This window comes from Arvicanthis niloticus, chromosome 5, assembly GCF_011762505.2.
Source record: "Arvicanthis niloticus isolate mArvNil1 chromosome 5, mArvNil1.pat.X, whole genome shotgun sequence".
Classification (NCBI taxonomy): Eukaryota; Metazoa; Chordata; class Mammalia; order Rodentia; family Muridae; genus Arvicanthis; species Arvicanthis niloticus.
Window position 1 is genome coordinate 98252503 of NC_047662.1, and position 19772 is coordinate 98272274.

The following is a 19772-nucleotide window of genomic DNA, read 5'->3' on the forward strand; positions in this document are numbered from 1 at the left end:
GGCCATGTGCAAAGATGCTGGGGGCTAACAGTGGTGAAGTAGATTTATTTTTCCTTCAGCATTCCCAGCTATATGCACTGGGGTGGCAGAGAGTCCCAGGGGTATCTGGACGGGATGACAGGGGCTGGGGATGTTTTGCAAGGACAGGGCAGTTAGATTCCAAGAATTCCGCCAGGAAGCAGAGAGGAAGGAGGAGGATCCAGGAGAGCTGAGGTTCCGGCTGAATGTAACAATACAAGTTCAGTGGGCGGAGGAGCCGCCCTAGCCAACGGTGTCTGCCTCGCAAGCACAAGGACCTGAGTTTGATGTTGAACATTTATATAAAAAGTCAGGTAAAGTGTCACTGGCAGTCCTAGATTGGGTATGTGAAGACAAATGGATCCCTGGGGCTGTTGGCCAGACAAACAGCCTAATATAATGGGCAAATGCCATGTTCCAGTGAGAGACCCTGTCTCAAAATCAAGGTAGGGGGCTCCTGAGGAACATATGCACATGCACACAAGTTCGTGGACATATCACACACGCATGCACCCATGCATGCATGGGTGCATGCGCACACATATACACACACAGACATAGACACAGACGCAGACACAGACACAGACACAGACACACACACACACACACACACACACACACACACACACACACACACACACAAGTTCAATGATAAAAGAATTAAAAATCTCTGGATGGTGACCATACAGCATTTGATCAAATACTAGGTCTTTGCAGAGTGAGGTTCTGTGCGCCAGCAAGTGTAGAGCACCCATCCCCATCCCCTTTCCCAGGTCCCATACCCTGAAGGTCCTAGGATAAGCTTGGCTTTTTCCCACTTATGATGATGGCCCACTGTAACCTGCCTGGTCTATAGAGGCCATTGTGCTGTGGCAGAAAAGTACACTGGGCCAGGAGTCAAGGGCCTGGTTACAGGTCCCAACTTGAGTTGCAGGTGTGCAGTGTGCCCCTGAGCCAGCTGCTGCACTCCTCTGGATCCATAGCCTAACTCCCAAGGTGAGCAGTAAGAGATCACTTATCACATTCTGGGCTTTAAGGGAGGGATAACTAAAATCGAGGATGAGACTCACATAGAGGTCCCTGGGCTGAGGACACACATGGCAGTTCTTTATCCACCACCCTTTCGGGAGGATTGATGGATTACGCCATCAGACCTTAACGGATGAAGCCTGATTTCAGGTCATCCCTGAGAGAAGAGAATATGGACTGGCCCTGCCCCGGCCCCTCTAGCTGGCAGCCTCAGGTACGCAGCATGGAACACCTGAGACTGGCAGGTCTTGTGCAGAGTGAGAACATGGAGTGCACTGTTCCTTTATGGGGACATTAGATCTTGATGATGCAACTCAGATGGCTCCTTAATTTCTCCTCTCTCCACCTCCTGAGAGGCTCAACAGCCAGCTCTGCCAGCCCTGGATAATGACGGCTGAGCAGCCAGGAGGAGGGTGGTGGCCTCTCCAGTGATCGTGCACCCAACAAAAGTCAGCATGTGGGGAGCTAAACCCCAAATCAGGATGAAGGCTCAGCCGAGTTAATAAAAGTCGAGTAGCCCAAACAAGGGCGGTGACATCTCAGCTTTGTGATAGAGAAGTTGGAGCCACCATTATTTCAGTGGGAAAATTATTTGTTTTCTTTCTCAACAAGGCACAGGTTACATGTAATACAGTACAAGTCTTAAATGTAGAACTCGCTGAATTTCCCCAAATATATGCAAGTATGTCAACACCCAGCTGGAAGGTGTATTCCTCAACCCTTCGCAGTGTCCTTAAAACATAGCAATATTCTTCTGACCTTCAAAACTACCAACTAGCCATGGCTATATTTTGAATGTCACATACATTGAAATATACAATGGAAAGGTTCTTGGGTTTTGTTTCTTTTGTGTGTGTGCATGTCTACCTGGTGTGCAGGTATGCATGGTGCACATGTGTGGGGCCCAGAGTACAGCCTCAGGTGTCATTCCCCAGGCACTGCGTACTGGTCTTGAGACAGTCTTCACTGGCCTGGAACTTGCCAGGTGAGCTAGGCTGGCTGGCCAGTGAGCCCCAGGCATTTGATTGCTTGCACCTGACTCCATCTGAGAGCATAAGAATGCACCACTACACTTGTGTTCTGGGGATCAAACTCCATCCTCCTGTTTGCAACGAAAGCACTTTATCAACTGAGTCATCTCCTCAGTCCCAGAACTGGTTTCTTTCAAAGGAAGCATCCTATCTATGAGTCCATCAGTGTTGTTGCCTGCAGTAACAGTTTGTTCTTTTCAGTGTTGTGTGGTATTCCACTACACAAAGCACTACACCACGATAGATTGACTTATTCTTAAAGAACGCCTCACTTGTTTCCATTACTTGGGAATTACCGCTGATGCCATGAATATGTCTCTCAGGAGAAAGAACCACTTACTTTTGGGCCAGCTGGATATGGAGTTGAGTTTCAACAGATGAAGTCAAATTGCAATGGATGCAGTTTTCTGAAGTGATTACATAGGTCTCCATCCCCACCAGCAATGCAGGAGTCTTCACTTTGTTCCAGATCCTTGCTGACATGTCATTGTTGGTACTTACTGGTTTAGCATTCAGGACAGGTGGCAGTAGCATCTCACTGTGCACTTCCCTGGTGGCCTGTGCTGCTGAGTACACTCCAAAAGCCCATTGTGGGGCTGTAGAGATGGCACAGCTGTTAAGGGAACTCACTGTGACTCTAAGGAACTTGAGTTTGGATGCCAGCGTCCACGTTAGATGGCTCATGACCTGTAACTCCAATTCCAGGGGATCCACTCCATCTTGGATTTGTCAGCTAGGGTGCATGCGTGTGCGCACACACACACTAACATACTTTTATTTAAAAGCCCATTGGCTATGTGGTGGCGCACAGCTTCGGCGCCCACCACCAGAGGGCAGACTGCGCCCGACTCTCCGAGTTCGAATCCCGTGTTCCTGTGTGGCTCTTCCCGAGTCTCAAGGGGAAAAAAAAGCCCATTGTCTATGTAGATAACCTCCCCTCTACACTAAGTCTTCTCTCATGTGTCACTGAGTCCAGAAAAGATGGGTTGGTGTCATGTGTAGAACAGCCAATGGACCAAGAAGAGCAAGGTCATGGGGCAGCCTCAGACGCCATTCCTCAGGCACAGTCGGCACTTTGCCAACTGGTGAGGCCTGATAGCTTCCCAGAGTGAAGAGGCCGACCCTTTACTGAGATCACCAAGGCATGGGTCTCTGATCAACACAAGGAACACCTCAACACTATATGATGCCTAAGAAGACACTGGGATGACCTGTCATTACAGGCATGTGAGCAGAGGTGACAGCTCTAGAAGAGGCCTTCCAGAGGGGGCTGACGCCACATTTCCTGAGGCTGCTGTGGAGCGGATACAGTCAAAGGCCCTTTGGAGTCTGGTTCTGTTATGAAAGATGTGTTTGCAGCAGCACATGAAGGAGGTTAAGCCATCATTAGAGTCTTGTCTTCTGGCTCATGTGCTTTTCTTTTTTTGGGCTGAGCTCCTTCTGTTAGTCATGTGGGAAAGTACCTGCTAAACCAGCAGGGACACTAACACAGGCTTTGCCTGTCACTCTCTGCAGCTGTTGTGAATCGCAGTCCAGAGCACACGGAGCTTCAAGGGTTCACACAGCAAAAGCTGCTGGGTGGTTTGAATCAGAAAGGCACAGGCACAGGCACAGGCACACACACACACAGAGAGAGACAGACAGACAGACACAGAGACAGTACACACACATGCACACACAGAGAGAAAGGTATACATACAGAGAGAGGGGTACACATACATGCGTACACACAGAGAGAAAGAAACAGATACACACACACAGAGACAGAGGGACACAGAGACAGAGAAAGGTATGCACATGCAAAGAGGTACACACACACACACACACACAGAGATAGATACACACACACACACACACACACACACACACACACAGAGGAACACACACACACAATCTCATTTTGCATCTCTCAGGATCATTACAATGTTAGCAGGGCTCCAGGGTAGGGTTCTGAAGCCCACCCCTTCCCCTGCCCCAGCCCTTGGAGTGCCTCCTTGTCATTATACAGCTTTCCTGGTTCTGGCTGCCTTGGCTCAGGCCAGGCTCTGCGTGCCTGTTCAGGAGGGTTCCAGAAGCCAAACCTTATAACACAAACAGGAGAGGCTGTCAGAGTTTGTGGGAGTAACTACACAGGTTTATGGCCCTGTCACACAAAGGCAACTCTCCCAAGGGCCTAGACTAAGGAGTGTAGTTTTAGTGCTAGAGAGAGAGAGAAGAGAGAGAGAGAGAGAGAGAGAGAGAGAGAGAGAGAGAGAGAGAGAGAGAAGAGAGAAGAGAGAAGAGAGAAGAGAGAAGAGAGAGAGGATGTTGCAGGCAGACAGGCAACAGGCTGGGATTTGGATGAGGCTGAGCTGGTCATTTGCTTAGTATGCCCAAAGCCTTGCTTTTATCCCCAGCACGTCATAAACACAGAGTGGTGTCACACTCACATCTGTAATCCCAGCACTCAGGAGGAGGGTCAGAAGTTCCAAGTCATCCTCAGACACATAGCAAGTTTAAGGCCAGCCCGGGTTCCATGAGAACCAGTGTAGGGTGTGCCAGCTGAATTTGATGGCTAAGTCTCCAAGAAATGCAAATGAACTTGAGGAGGAGCTCTGGGCTCCTCCTGTCGCCACCTGGCCTCACGGTGGGCATTCACAGGAATAGAGCCATATAAAATATGGGGCACATTTTATACTTTTTTTGAAGGGGCAAATGGTGTGTGTGTGGGGGGGGGGGGTGGCACAGACTATATAAACCGTGATTGAACACAAGGTTAATTTGGTTAACAAAGAGTTCTTACAACGACAAAAACAAAAATAGAACAGACCAGGGGAAAACCACTGTGTGGCTAGGGAAGGAATAGGCAGCCCCATCGATGAAAAGGCTGGTTCGTCAATAGCTGCATAGATGATGAAACCCCATGTGGGTCACGGCCCACATGTAGAAGGGCAGGGCCAAAAGCCCAAGAACCACCCATGGGAATGACCCAAGGGGTGGTGGCATCCTCATGGACTGGAGGAGACGTTGTCAGGGCTCTTCCAAAGCCAGGTAAGCTACACAAAGGTCACAGTGTGTCACAGCCTTTGACAGCAGTTCCAGTTCCAGGCCCCAACTCATGGAATTTACAAAGATCTATGTACAGACTGCCTTTTATAATCCAGTCTGGTCCTGCAAATACCACATCACAGAGCTCATCACAAAGGGAACTCTGGGTGAATAAGTTGTATTGAAATGCAATGGAACCCCATGACATCCCACTGAGGCTGTAATGGCCTCATATCACTGTAGTGTTACAGAAAGGAAGGAGGAGGAAGAGGAGGAGGAGGAGGAAGAACAAGAGGAGGAGAAATGATGTCTGTGTGTGTGTGTCTGTGTGTTGTGTCTCTGTGTGTGTCTTGTGTGTGTGTGTGTCTGTCTGAGTGTGTATCTTGTGTGTCTTGAGTGTGTATGTCTGTGTGGGAATGCATGCCAGTTCCCACAGAAGCCAGGAGAGGGAGCCGGATCTCCTGGAGCTGGAGTTACCGTGGGTGTAAACCATCCAATGTCCATACTGGAAACCACACTTGAGTACTTTGAAAGAGCATGGACCGTGTCTCAGGTGTTGCCCTTAACATTTTATATATAGCTGATTTTTTTGTTTGTTTGTTTTGTTTTTCAAGACAGTGTTTCTCTGTGTAGCTCTATCTGTCCTGGAACTCTCTCTGGAGTTCTGTAGACCAGGCTAGCCTCAAGCTCAGAGATCCTCTTGCTTCTGCCTCCTGAGTGCAGGGATTAACATTGTGCACCACCACAACCACCACCCTGCTACATTACATCTAAGTGATTTAATCCTGGCAGCAACCCACTTTATAGATGAGGAAACCAAGACACCGAGGGGATAAATGTTACCCGAGGTTACATAGTCTGTGATTTAGACTTGAGATATGAAGCCAAGGACTTGCTTTCCAGAGTCCAAGTTCTTAGCCACTTTGGTAAGCTTCTTAAATTGCTGGTAATGTGAGGCTTTTTTTTACAAGAAGCTTGGTTGTGTTGTCATGACAACATGCTGAGAACCAGGGCTCATGAAGGTTTTTTGTCTCTAGAAAGACCCGTGCCCGCCCTTGTGTCAGATGTACAGAGGGTGCTCTCATCTCCTCGGCTGCCAGTACTAACCTGGTGGAGCTGAGCTGAGCATTCAGAATCAGTTAGCATCTCCAGCTCGGAGCCTGACATGGTACTCTTTCCTGTGTTGGGCATTCATGCTTCTGAATGGGCTTCAGGGGGTCTCTGCTCTGTCCTGAATGCTATGTGAATCACCATATGGATGAATATATTCATTTTTCTATAGCAAGGGTCCAATAGCATTAATCAGACTCCCAGAGTCTCATAATTGTAATTTCCCAGGTTTCTTCTGTCTTTAAGAATGTCTGTATTTATTAATGCCCATCTAGGCTTATTTTGAGCCATCTCAGACACTTTTAAGTAGGCAAGCAGAACTCACATACAAAGCTCACACACAAGTACACACAGCACTCCCGTCCAGAGTTCTGGAATCTACACCAAGTTTGCATAGGGGAAGTCTCTCTTCATGTCTTCTTCTCTATCACTTTTCAATCTGCACACCCCTGTCTGATGTCTCGGCATCTCAGCCATCTTAGGTTCCCACCCCAACACTGACCAAAAGCTCATAGACACCAAACTTGTAAGCAGTGTGCTGACCAGAGAGAGCCCTTGACTTGGAGCCAGGGTGCAAAGGCATTCCTCTGTAGCTTTTAGAAAGCACTGTCTTAGAGTCAGCAGTGGAAGAAAGGGTGTGTGGGAATGGGCGGACGAAGGTCAGCACCGCTTTATGGAGGCTCTAAGAGATGTTCCCCGAAATTAGACTTATTACTGACAGCATAGTCCAGCTTATTAGAAATAAAGTACTCTTTGGAAATTCATACTGTTGAGCACTGTCTCTTACCCACTGAGCTAAAATCTGCATATTTACAGAAAGATTCTGCATGGCTAAGATGCCCAGTAAAGAACCATTGACATAGATATATATAAAGACCCCTGTTCCTCGAGTTTATAACCCTTGACAGCACTTCAGGATTCTGGAATATGCACCCCGGTTCTTTCTGGGGTCCACTGTCTAATTATAAAACACAGGTATGACACCTGCTGTCTCTCCTTCACAGGATCGTTGTGAGTTTCAAATGACATGATTGATGTCATCAGCTGTTCAGTGTGATGGGGCTGACGGGGGCTGGGGACTTGACAGGAGGCAGGCCAAGTCTGCTTCCTGACCCATGGAGCCGATAGCTTGGTGGATGGGAAAACATGCAAATGCCAGGTGCTGTGTGCTGCATGCATATGGTTGCGATGCCTTAGTCGTTCACCCAGGTTATTAGAGCCTGTGCCGTAACAAGCGCTGAGAGGTGATCTGGACACCACCACACACATACAGCAGCTACCAACCCTGCCCTCCAACAGTTCTGTCTGCCCAGGCAGAGAGGCAGCAGATGGGCCTTGTTTGAGCATGCTGGTGCTCTGGGGGTTCGAGGGGAGCACAGTTGAGACACCAAGGAGCTGAGACAGTAGCATCCCAGGCAGAGGGAGTACTGAGGCAAAGGCAGGGAAACACGTCTGGCCATTGAGAAGGTTCAAAGAATCTGGGCAGGTATAGCAGGGGTTTCAAAGTTCCCCGGGACCAGATCCTATTAGATGCTAAGAAATCTCAGGTCTTTACTAGGAAATGGGGCAATTCCCCTAAAGAACATTGAAAAGACCATGACTCCACTTTGGAAAGCTTTTTGAACAGCAGCACAGTCTCCCTTTAAAGAGACTCTGACGATAACCTGGAGTAGAGATGCCTAAGTCCTTGCCTGCAGTGATTAATGTGGACCTACGAATGGATAGATGCTGTAAAGGAAGGTATGGTTGACTGAATGGCTATGTGGAAGGGCCAGAAGGGGAACGGAAGGGAGGCTCTGCCTTGGTGCCTGGGTGGACCGTGTCTTTGGTGACCAAGATGAGAACACAAGAAGAATGACAAGAGAGACCAAGGCTAAGTCTGTTGAGGTTGAAACATCTTTGGGAGCCATTACTGGCTTTGTCCAGTATGCAGGAGCCTGAGGCTAACAGATATGGGAGAGGGGGTGGGACAAGAGGCCATGAGAATTAAAAGCAGCTTCACTGAAAGGCAGGGCAGAAGGTGAGTCCATGAAGAAGGCAACGTGAGGCCAAGAGGCGCTCTGCTTTCCTCGGCTTGTCTGAGCACTGGAAGAAATGTCCAATGGTTACTGCCACGGTCCACTACAGGCATCGCTAGTAACAGCTCTGTGGTGTTACTCTAATATCTCAGGCTAAAAAGAAAGGGAGCCTGGGAGTATACAAGGGACAGGGGCTTAGGGGTGCTTCCCACCTACGCAGGCACTGTGGTACTGAGCTCATCCCAAAGCTCCTCTCCATGAGATGAGCTGACAGAAGGCACGGGCAAAATGCTTGAGTTTCTTTAGCATTTCTATCAGACAAGGACCCAGTGCCTCAGCCCAGAAGACTCCAGACCATGTCCTAGGTTGATTCCAGTGAGCTCATTCTTTCATTATCACGGAGAGCAACTGAGAGGCTGTTGCCATCATAACAAACCAGAAGATTTTTACAAAACAAACGGAAAGAGAGACGGCCCCTCAGCACCATGGGATTGAACTCCTGTTACTCCCAGGAAGCAGGCCCCTGGCTTTAAACTGATAGTGACTCTTAGCAGCCAAATAATTGATCTAGCTGGTGTTCTGGCTTTAAGGGAAAGTGAACTGGCCTCTTTAGAAATGTTGGCAGCCTGGGCCGGTCCATTAGTAAGACTGAAAAATCAAAACACTGTCCGGAAGAAGCCATATGACTGGACTCAGCAGAAGTCATCAATAGATGACATCATCTCAGAAGTTAGCAAGCCAAGGTCATGAGGCCCCCAGAGCAGGGTCAGCTCACCCTTCACGGCTCACAGAGACTGAGTCAGCCAGGGGACACAGGGGCCCAGACCAGGGCCTGCTTCATTCTACTCCCCAAACCCCCTCCCTCATTTTTGCTCAGCAAAGTCTAGAGGGTTGAAAGCCACTTGCAAAGCTGGTGACATGTGGCATGTCCTTAAGGAAGGACCTCAATCTTGCCATGGGCACACCCCTCAGATTCTCTTACACTCTGTGGTTGCTCCTGGATTTGCCTCTACCACTTCTCATGCTGGCCATCTCAAAAATACAGAGGCCTGCCTTCTGCCCTAGCTCCTACCGCCTTTCTCATTCAAGCTTTGAGAGAGAGTTGGCAGCTGTCTCTACTTAAGCTCCAGACTCTGCCTCCCTAACCACATCCTTCACTAGGTACCTTGCAAGGTCTAACTAAACTCAGGGCTTGCTCATTATCAATCCCTATCACAGCCTGAATGAGGTGTCCACTATTGTTAGCCCTGTTATACACAGGGGGGAACTGAGGAGACAAGCTGAGTCTCCAGCTGATCCTAGTTTTTAATGCTCTGCCATGCTGCAACCAAGTCCCCAATGCCCACCCCTAATTCTGATGGAGTCTCCCTACTTCTCAGCACTCTATCCCTGTGGAGTAACTGTGTGCCCACCTCTCCACTAGGCTCTTGGAAAGCCACAGCCCCGCCTCCCCAAACCCCACCTGGACTCCTGGGGTCCTCATCCCAGATCTGGTACCCCAGACCTCCCCTGCATGTCCCTTTTCTTCTGCTAGAGGGCTTCCCGGAAGACTTCCAGCCCTCCGCACTCCAGAGTCACTAAAGACCAACTTGTCCACTAAGGTCATTTCTCAAGGTCGCGCCGAGTGGGTAACAGAGCTGGGGCTGGAGCTAGGGGCCTCAACTCCAGGCGTTCCCCTTTATTGCTTAGAGCTGACACCACCTAGTCCCTGTGTTCTGTAGTTAAGCTGAAGCAAAGAGCCCTGCCCGAGGAGCAGAAGGTGTGAGACTGATAAAGATGGGCTGGGCTATTTTTAGAGGACTCTAAACTTCCCACTTAGGATGTGAGGCACCCAAGGGCCAATGGCTGTCCAAACCATTGGACTGTGAGACTAGCTCATTAGAGATAAGATGCCAGAGTGACAGGCGCCCTGTCTGCACTCTGCTTGTTTGTTATGAGGTTTGAAGTCCGTGGGAACCTTCCTATTTGGGCCCGGAGATAGCTCTAGAGAAAACAGAGCAATCTCCTAGATCTATTACTAGACTCTTCACACTATTACTCCAGCCTGGGAAAGTCCCAGACAGCAGATCACAAAAGAGGGGCTCAGAGAGTCCCCAGGCTTGCCAGGAAAGGTCAGTAAGAGACAGGAAAGGCAGGCAGACTGCAGTGGGGGTTTGCATGACCTCGAGGGTTCTGAAGCCCTTACAAGGGGCAACAGTGGGACCTAGGGAGAAAGATCAACGCTACGGGAGTCCCCACTAAGAAAGAACCCAGAATCTGGGTTTAGGGTCTGGCTTTGTTGTGGCCAGGTCTTCAAGAATCTCATAGGGAAAGTGAGCACCGGGCTGAGAGAGACAACTATGCAGAGCTGCGGAGCTTCACGGTTAAGGGAATATCACAGGTGCCACATAGGGAACTGAACTGCCTGAGCCTGCCCAGTTTATTTGGTCACTTGTTGTTTTGCCAAGGTGCTGCTAGCGACTCAGCCTAGAGATGCCCCAAAGCACCCCAGGCACACTTCCCAGGCTATTCCGAGGGCCCCAGTGGGTCCTAGGCCAGGACCTGAGTTCCACCAAAGTCTCTGACTTTTTGCAGCTGTCCCCCCCAGCATCCCTACCCTGAAACTGGAGAACAGGTGCGGGGGAGTGTGGTCAGTTCAGAGCATGCCTGGCCGCTCTCGTGGCCTCGGGTACCATCCCCTTGAAGGACTCTAGGTTCACCTTACAAATGGGAAAACGAGATCCAGAGAAGAAAGGGGGATTGCCCAGGTCATCTCCGAGTGGGAGACAGCTTCCTACTTCTAGGCTCTTTCTCGTCCTACCTGGGTTGCGCGCGATCTAAATGCAGCTGGTGCTTTAAACCTCGCTAGTTCCAGCAGTTTGGGAAACTTTTCCGCTGCCGGCCAGATCGGTGCTCTGCGGACTCAGCGTCCCCCAAGCATGGACCCCTTTCCTCCCCAGATTTCCAAGAGGACTCCTGCTAGCTCGCAATGTGCCGATACCCAAGGAGGGCACCCCGGGCGGCTCCCAAGGTCCCTAGGCGACCAGGTCTAGAGCCCCGGACGCCCTAACTAGGGGTCGCGCGCGTCAGGTTGCGGGGACGCTTAGCGCCAGCCACCGGATCATCAGGCTGGGGAACCGGACCCCGAGTCCCGAAGGCCACCCGAGGCGGCGGCTATTTATAGAGGAAACCGTGCTCAGTCCCTTCTCAGCGGCGGCGACAGCTGAATATTTTGCCCAGATATGGCTGCGCCCCGGCGCGGCGGCAGGGAGCCCCGCGAGGCCGAGGGGGACCTAGGGCTGGCGGGCGGGGGGTCTTACCGGGATGCGGGGCGGCGCGAGCGCGGGCGGCGGCAACGAGCGGAGCGCGGGGCTGGGTGAGTTTCCTGGCGGCCGCGGGTGGGAAGCCGGGGGCGGGCCCTGCTCCGCTGTCACTGCGCCCCGCCCCACCCCGCCGCCCTCCCCGCCCTCCTCCTCTATCAGGGGCGCCAGGGTGCTGTTTGGTACCCGGCTTGGGAGCGACACTCGCTAGAAGGATCTAGGGCCACCCTGAGCCCCGGAAATGTGTGGTTTCCTGCCTTGTTCTCGGTTTCTCCAACTTATCTCAGGAAAATTTTAAGCTACATTGGAGGTATCTGGACAAAGACAGGCAGACCTTTATTCTCATTTAGAATGTTCCAGTAAAGTCAGCCCAGCTACACCTCGCTTCCTTCGAAGAGGCAACCTGTCCCTTCTTCCCAACAGGCCGGCCAGGACTGGCACGCGCCCAGGGCTTAATAACCATCTGTGGACGTGCAATTCCAGTGCAGAATCGAACGCTTTCTCCCTACACAGAATTTAGAGAATAGAGCGTCCGAAATCACCACTTAAAATAATCGAAATGAAAGTTCCTTCTTCTTAAAAGGCTAATGTGTTCTCTCCAGAACAAACCACTTAAACCCAAACCGAAGCCTAAGTGTTTCAATAAACAAATGGCTCCTACCAAAGAATCCAAACAGACACCGAACGGCTCAGCTGCATTATCCTCACGTATTATTTTTTGGTAAGGGAAACCCTAATTCCTAGATGCCTAAGGAGAAACGCTGGAAAGTACTGAAAGTATTTTCCTAATGCATTTCTGTATTATAAAACCCTCGCCCTATTAAGAATGCCCTTTTCAAGGGAGAAGTGGGGTTGTATTTTTAAACAAAGCAGGGACTTACCATTCCCAACAACTTTTTAAGCGTTTTTGTTGTGGGTGTAAATACTTTGAGGGCACATCTTGGTGTGTAGCTGCCTGAATTTTTACAGTAAGAACACCTGTGCAAGCCAACCAGCAGCCTACCCCACCCCCTCCTAAGAAGCTTCCAGAAGTCTTGCCCTTACTGTCAGGTTGGTGCCTCTTGCTCACAGCTGAGGTTAATTGGTGATGCACCATTCTTTCCCACTGTTCAATTTATAGGTTTCATTCAGAGGGAATTTACCATATGAACATAATATGGTATTTCCATATGAATACATCCTATTTTAAAAGTCTACTTTGCTATTAGTGGATTTTCGGAATACTACAGTGTGGCTCAGCTCATTCTTTCTCATTGTCTGCAGGAAGTTGAGTGCCTAAGCTCAGCTCTAGGAGAGATGAGCACTGGGTTAATGCTACTTGCAAGGGGTTCCCACTTGGGTTAAACCACTTAACAAGAATTGCTACATGGTAGCTACGCTGGGTAGCAAGGAATGGCATCCATTGAGGTTCTGATCAGCAATGTCAATGCTGTGTCCACATTTGCTGACAACTTTTTGTTTATGGGCCAGCTGGATTTTCTTTTTTTGTGTTCTTTCAAACTTCTTGCCCATTTTTACCGAACATATCCAATATTTCAACACGGTATGGTCACATACTATATACCACATATGTAATATACAACAGTGTGTATTCTTTCACTTTGCCCTTCCTCCTCTTCCAGCCTTTTGAGGACAGCTGTCCCTGGCTCCCAGGTGCTCTGCCAGCTAGCTCTGTTTGGTACTTTGCTACCTTAGCCTCTCACAGGCAGGTCTGTTGCCTACCTGGAGCTGACTCTGGACTCTGATACAGGGCAGTGGCCAAATTCATGCATGTGTCAAGTGACTTCACATCACATTAATTTTATCCTTACATCAACAACCATAAATGCCTTAAGAATGGAAATGTTTCTTAAGTCAATGAAATAGAAAAGTCTTCCTTTGGTTGTGTACAATTCAAGGATCTGTGCCTTTTCTGTTGTTGAAAGACATCACTATCAAAATCCTAACACTGCCTTAACTCAGACATTTATGTTCTGGAAAATTTTTATTTTACCATAAATAATTTAACCACCAGCATAAGTATTCTTAAATCTTGCTATTTTGGAAGAATTTTATTTCATAATAAACAATTATTTTAGTTAGTGGCATGAGTGTGCATGAGTATTTTAAAATACATTTTTTAAAAGCCAGAATAATTTTTATACATTTACGATGAAAACTTTAAAAAACCTGGTCTTTTCTTTTCCTAACACTGTTTACCCTAGTTTTTCTCAAATAAAAAGTGACTTTAAGAAAGTTTGTCTCCAGCTTGGTTTTCTCCTTGAAGTCTACTTACTTCAGACTTCCAATAGCCTTTGATCATCTTCCCAGCAGTCTATCAGTTCAAATGCAGTGTGCTCAACCCAAACTTTCATCTTCTACTCAGCCTGGGTAAGGGGCACCATCCTTAGGCCTGACTTTACTGTTTGAATGCATCCTGTAGCTATGCTGTCTATTCTTATATTCTAATTAAGAACTTCAAGATGTCTTTGATGTGTTTATTCCAGTGCTCTGCCCTTAGTCTGGGGCTCCTCCACCTCATCCTAACCACAGCTAAAGCTTATAATCCATCCACTTGCCCATCTGTCTGTCCACCAGTAAGCCAGAACATGGTACACTGTTTACAATGTCATCTATGTGGATGACACAGGAAGTGATCATGTAACAGTTACAGAAGCCAAAATGGTAGTCCCCTTCCTGGTTCCAGGATGCAATGACGTCACATGGTTAGCCAGCAATAGGCAAGGGAGTGTGGACTGTATGCATGCTGTCAGGCAGCACAATTCAAGGCTCATCTGTTCATGAGAAGGATTCCATGGTGTGCTGCAGGATAAAGAGATGGCTAGGTTTTGTCCCAAGGGGCACTCATACTTGAGATGACTAAGACAGGCAACTAGATAGCTGCTTACTCTTAAGGTGCAGTGACACCAGGACACTGTCGAGGCATGCTCACACGACACTGGAGGGCTAGGCCTGGTACAATCTCAGCACCTTGGAAGCAGGAGGATCTTCAGTTTGATACCAGCCTGGACTGCATAGCAAGAACCCCACCCCCAACCCCGAGAGAAAAACAAATGAAAACCAAGAACAAGGTACAGTGGAGAAGGGGCACCAGGGAAGACGTCATGGTCATCCAGGGAGGCCACGAAGGGCACAGACAAGAAAACCTGGTATGGGCAGAATGAATTAGGAAAAAAAGAAAGGAACAAGTTTGGTTGAGAGGGGAACGATCCTTCTTTGAAATGTCAGTAGATCTGGATGGAGGTAGGTGGGGTCCAGGCTCCAGATGAAGGTCCATGTGGGTGAACACACGGAGAAGACAGCCTGAGTCTCTAGTCTGGATTCTAGACAATGAACAAGAAACCACACAGGTTTGGGGTGAGGGCTGCTGAGACGGCTAAGCACTTGTTAAAGGCACTTGTTGCCAAACTGATGACTTGAGTCAATTCTTGAACATGATGAAAGGATCAAGAACCAACCAGCTCCCAAAGTTTCCCTTACTTCTATGTCAATTCATTTGACATGAAATAAGAAACACACATACATACTAACTAACTAATTTTTTTAAAACTTTGGGTCAAGGAGCACAGTGTTGTGAGTGCCTCTTTCTTTAGCAACACTGATGTACCAGACACTAAGGATAAATATTCTGCTTTGGGGTCATTTGCTACATCACTATACCAGAGTGGATCCAAGTTAAATCATGACATTCTCGATTTGTTGAATATGACCCCAATGCTGCAATGCAAACATCAGTGGAAATGAGTGTTTTCAACTTAGGATCAGAATGCCTAGAGACTACAAAGTTAGCACATCAACTTGGCACAATTACGGTCATCTGAGAAGGAGCCTCAAGTTAAAAAATGTCTGCCTCAGACTGGCCTGTAGTCTTGAGTAATGATTGATGTGGAAAAGCCCAGCCCACTGAGGGCAGGGACACCCCGGGTCTGTGGTCCTCAGTTCTATAAGAAAGCAGACTAAGCAAGCCCTGGGAACAATCCAGGAAGCAGCACCCCTCCATGGCCTCAGCTTCAGCTCCTGCCTCCAGGTTCCTGCTGGAGCTCCTGTCTTGGCTTCCTCCGGAGGTGGTTTTCCTCTGAAGTTTCTTTTTGGCCATGGTGTTTAAAACAGAATAGAAAGCAAACCAAGACATCAGGTTTTACATTGCTAAACATTTTATTCTAATATTATATTAATAATTCAAGTGCAATTTTTCTTTGAAAAGTCAACTGTTAAACAAAACTTGTTAAATATCTTTCATCAAACAAAGCATATTCTTTTCAATCCTCCACAACAGTCAAAGCCATGTAGTAAAAATAAGATGTTTTAAGACCCTACTACACATTTTGTATTATTGCTTAGAGAACAATCTGCATTAGCGGTCAAGGTCTCAAGCAGTGATTAATTAACTTTTGAAAGCTCTACCAGATACTGTGACATAAAGTCGTGAATCCAGGTATCAGTGTCTGGCAGCGATGTGTCTACTAGATAGACCACTACTTTCCGGTCCCAAGGGTTAGTATGTTCAATAACTGTCTGTACCAACGCCACCAGGGGTTTCTTCTCCACGTGATTTCGAAACACCATCGAAGCCTCCTCCGACCACTGGCTGCACTTCACGCCTAAGAGAAAGACAGGGAGTGAGGGGCAGTGAGTGGCTACTCTTGCCTTTCTTTGAGCCATTGGGAAGGAGAACTATTTAGTCAGTTACAAAGTACTTTTAAGTATTCCAGGCTAGACCTGTTTATGCCAGAAAACAGCTGTTCAACACTCCTTGTCTCATAGTTTTTCTATCTTGAATAAAGGTAAGACTTTACCTGCAGACACAAGTTTCCTTTGAGACGACCATGTTGTTTATAAGGGGGGTAGTGATGAACCCTCCCATTTCCTATGCCTAAATTGTAAATTGTTAGAATTGAGATAGCCAGAGGGAAAAATGTCAGAACCAATACTAAATTAACAGAAATGATTGGCTATATGATCTATGTACACTGCCATTTCTTATAACAGAGAGAGTCACAGAAAACAGTGCAGTGTTTCATCTGAGCCTATGGACTGAGGACTGCTCAGGCAGGTCTTACAAGGCTCCCTCTTGCCTACAGTCACCCTGCTCCCCTTCAGAGGGGCTCCTTGGAAGAAGTGAAGTTCACAGTCTGGGGCACAGGCTCGCCCAAGACTCATGGTGGTATCTGGTTGTGGGACTATAGATGCCCCAGCCCCAACCCCTCACACTCTTACCACTGAGGGCCTGTTCAGAAATGCCTTTTACCATCGTGTCATGTTCACCTCCACCAAAACAAGTGATTCTTAAGGCCACGCCCTCAGTCTGAAGAGACTGAACAACCATCATAATCACCAGATATGGCAGGAATGCTGGATTGACCAGCCAGGAATTTAAAATAACCATGAGTGACAATTGAGGGTTTCAGTGGAAGAGACAGGCTGCACAGGAGACCAGCGGGACAGTGGAGGTGCCACCCAGTGGGAGAGTGTTTGCTTAGCATGTGTGGGGACCAGGGACTATGCTTGGCGCCAAAAGGGAAAATGCATGATTTAATAGAAATACAGAAATTTTAGAAAAGTGGAAAGAAAAAAAATTAAAATGCTGGAAACAAAAAACAACAAAGATGCTGAAAGAGAGAAGTCTACTGGCCGGGGAGATAGAGCCAAGGAAAGAGTCTCTGAACTCAAGAATGTGACAAGAGAAGCTTCTAAAACTGAAGCAAAGACAAGTCTGGAAAGGAGACTCAGAAGTGTGAAGGTTGATGTAGTGGGAACCGGGAGAAGGGAGGAGGGAGGCCGGGGGCAAACACTGCCAGTGAGCTGGTGGTCCAGACGACTGACCACCTCAGGTCAGAGTCACACCAAACACAGCACAGGAAACACATCTCTGCACATCACACCTGGCTTCAGAAAAATCTAAAATCAGGGAAAGCTGTGAAAGAAGCCAAAGGAGGGAAAGCAGCTCGGGTACAGTGGGACAGACTCACAGAAGACTTACAGCCACACCAGAGAGCACAGCAATGAGGAACACGTGCTCACAGCTCAAACTCTACCTCTGCCCAAGAAGCCCTCACAGTGCAGGGGCCCAGTGCTTCCCCGGTGCACACGGGGCTAGGTTCAATCTAGAGAGGCGGATGTAGAGGAACGGAAGAAAAAATAAATAAAAAAGAAGGAGAAACAGACTCTTGGACAAATGAAAACTTGGTGGAGTTTGCTAAGTAGGTGCCTCAGAAGGGACGAGGAAAGACCTTCAGAGGGAAAAAAGAAACTTGGGTCTAAGAGGAAGAGAACTCATCAGAGAGTGAGTGACAGAGGTAAAATCACACTGACTGTTTGCTTTTGAGACTTGATTATGTCTCACTATGTAGAACGAGTTGGCTTCAGACTCACAATCCTCCTGCTTCAGTCTCCCTAGTGCTGGAGTTACAGGTATGTGCCTGGTTATTCTTATTTGTAACTGATCTAGCAGTAGATACCAGTGCATTCGAATTTCTAGCATCAAAGTAGTTGCTTATGCAAACTAGTATACATAAGTAACCAATGGCTGCAGTAAGAGTCATTCTGGAGGAGGAAGGAGGAAGGAACTATTTTTCCCGAGGATTAAGTTGTTTTAGAAAGTTTATGAGGTATTGTCACTAACTGTGAAGGAGAATAACACTACTTAAAATTAGCCTTGAAGGCTGGGACACAGCTCAGTTGGTAAAGAACCTACCATACATGCACAAGAACCTTAGTGTGCACCCCCAGCACTGAAGTGAAAGCCAGGTATAGTGCTGTGCTCGGCTCTTACAACTCCACACTGGGGAGATGCCGGCAGGTGGATGGTGCCCTGGAGCTTGCTGGCTAGCCAGCCTAGATTCAGTGAGAGCTCATCTTAAAAAACAAATAAGGTGGGCAGTGGTTGAGGAAGACACCTGACATTGTCCTCTGACCAACACATACAATACACATATCCAGTGAAAGGACCTTGACTCCAGATACCAGATCCAGAGTAAAACAGGAGGATGCCGATACTGACCTCTGTTTTCAACCTGAATAGGGACAGGTATGGGCACTAGCAGTTGCTCTACCTGTACACACACACACACACACACACACACACACACACACACGGGTAGGGGTATAGCTCCAAACAGGACACACTGAACTCAACACTATAAATCTACCAGACATCTACAGGCCATTTCATCCACTAACAGCAGATTATAATTTTTCTCAAGTTTTTATGGACTCATATTCTGGGACATAAAACACACCTGAACAAATTCAAAACAACAGAAACTACAATGTTTGGTCAAACCATAATGGAGTTACAGTGGAGATTAACAGAAAGCTAGCATAAAAATCCCACGACTCCAAGAAGGAATAACACAATTCTAACTAACACACAGGCCAATAAGAAACCCCAAAGGGATTTAAAAATATTTTGAGCTAAATGAAAATGAAAACACAGCAAGTACATCCAAAGGTGTGGTGAATGGCAAGAGAGTTCTCAGGGGGAAATCTACAGCACTGTGCGTTAGGACACAAGAAAGCCTCCACGTGAGTGCGTGTATGCACTGAAGGCACTGTCAAATGGCAGTGACACTAGGCACTCGTCCCTGGGAACCCTCTTGACAGTGAGATGTCGTATTGACAGAATGTGCTACTGGGTGAACTTGGGCACTCAGGATGGAAATGAAGGAAAAGCAAACATTAGATCTGAAGAAGCTGCCCCATCCCAGGCTGACGAGTGACCATGTCACACAAAGTAGTGTGTGACTGCTGTTCTTGCTTTACATGCAACCATCATGGGAAGCTGCTTTGAATCCTAGAAAGGCACAGGGAGAAGGGCAAGGATCTCACAATGAGACACTGCCTGCCTTGCACTGGACGACGTTGGGCACCCATCAGGGAATTCACATCTGCCCTTGTCTGCACCGCATTCCCTGACTGTCCCATGTTTGGGGTACAAAAGGCCTCAGGCAGCAGCAAAGGAGTCAGGTGGCCCAAGGAGGCTGCAAGGCCACAATACCCCAGCATGGCAGGACACAGGGTCAAGGAAGCACAGGTGTTCTGCTGGCCTCCATGCCTTTGGTTCAAACTGAGGGGCCCCAGCGGACACTCACAGGGGAGCCACATCTGAACTGTCTCTTAAAGGAGCAAAGGAAGACCTCATGAAACAACACTACAAAGCAGTGTTGGGGTAGAGCCATTAAATAAGCATGTCCAATGTCAATGGGTGGTGAAGTTACACATTTATAAGCTGTGTTGTGATG

General features: G+C 48.0%; 2 protein-coding genes across 9 annotated transcripts in view; both read right to left on the minus strand.

Moving 5' to 3' along the window:
- Positions 1-11640, minus strand: part of Tmod1 (tropomodulin 1) — a 74855-nt gene extending 63215 nt beyond the window's left edge. The window contains exon 1 of one of the 2 annotated variants that reach the window (XM_034502185.2): positions 11533-11640. The gene's annotated coding sequence lies outside the window, so the exon portion shown is untranslated. Of the gene's footprint in view, positions 1-11033; positions 11053-11532 lie in introns of those variants that run through there. The other variant, XM_076935024.1, reaches the window with a different exon arrangement.
- A 4028-nt stretch (positions 11641-15668) lies between these two features.
- Tdrd7 (tudor domain containing 7) overlaps positions 15669-19772 on the minus strand; it is a 66323-nt gene continuing 62219 nt past the window's right edge. For 4 of the 7 annotated variants that reach the window (XM_076935028.1, XM_076935027.1, XM_076935029.1 and 1 more), the window contains one exon: positions 16140-19646. In XM_076935028.1, the coding sequence (XP_076791143.1) occupies positions 19303-19646 (344 nt within the window). In that variant the 3' untranslated portion in view covers positions 16140-19302. The other 3 variants (XM_034501760.2, XM_076935030.1, XM_034501761.2) reach the window with 1 other exon arrangement.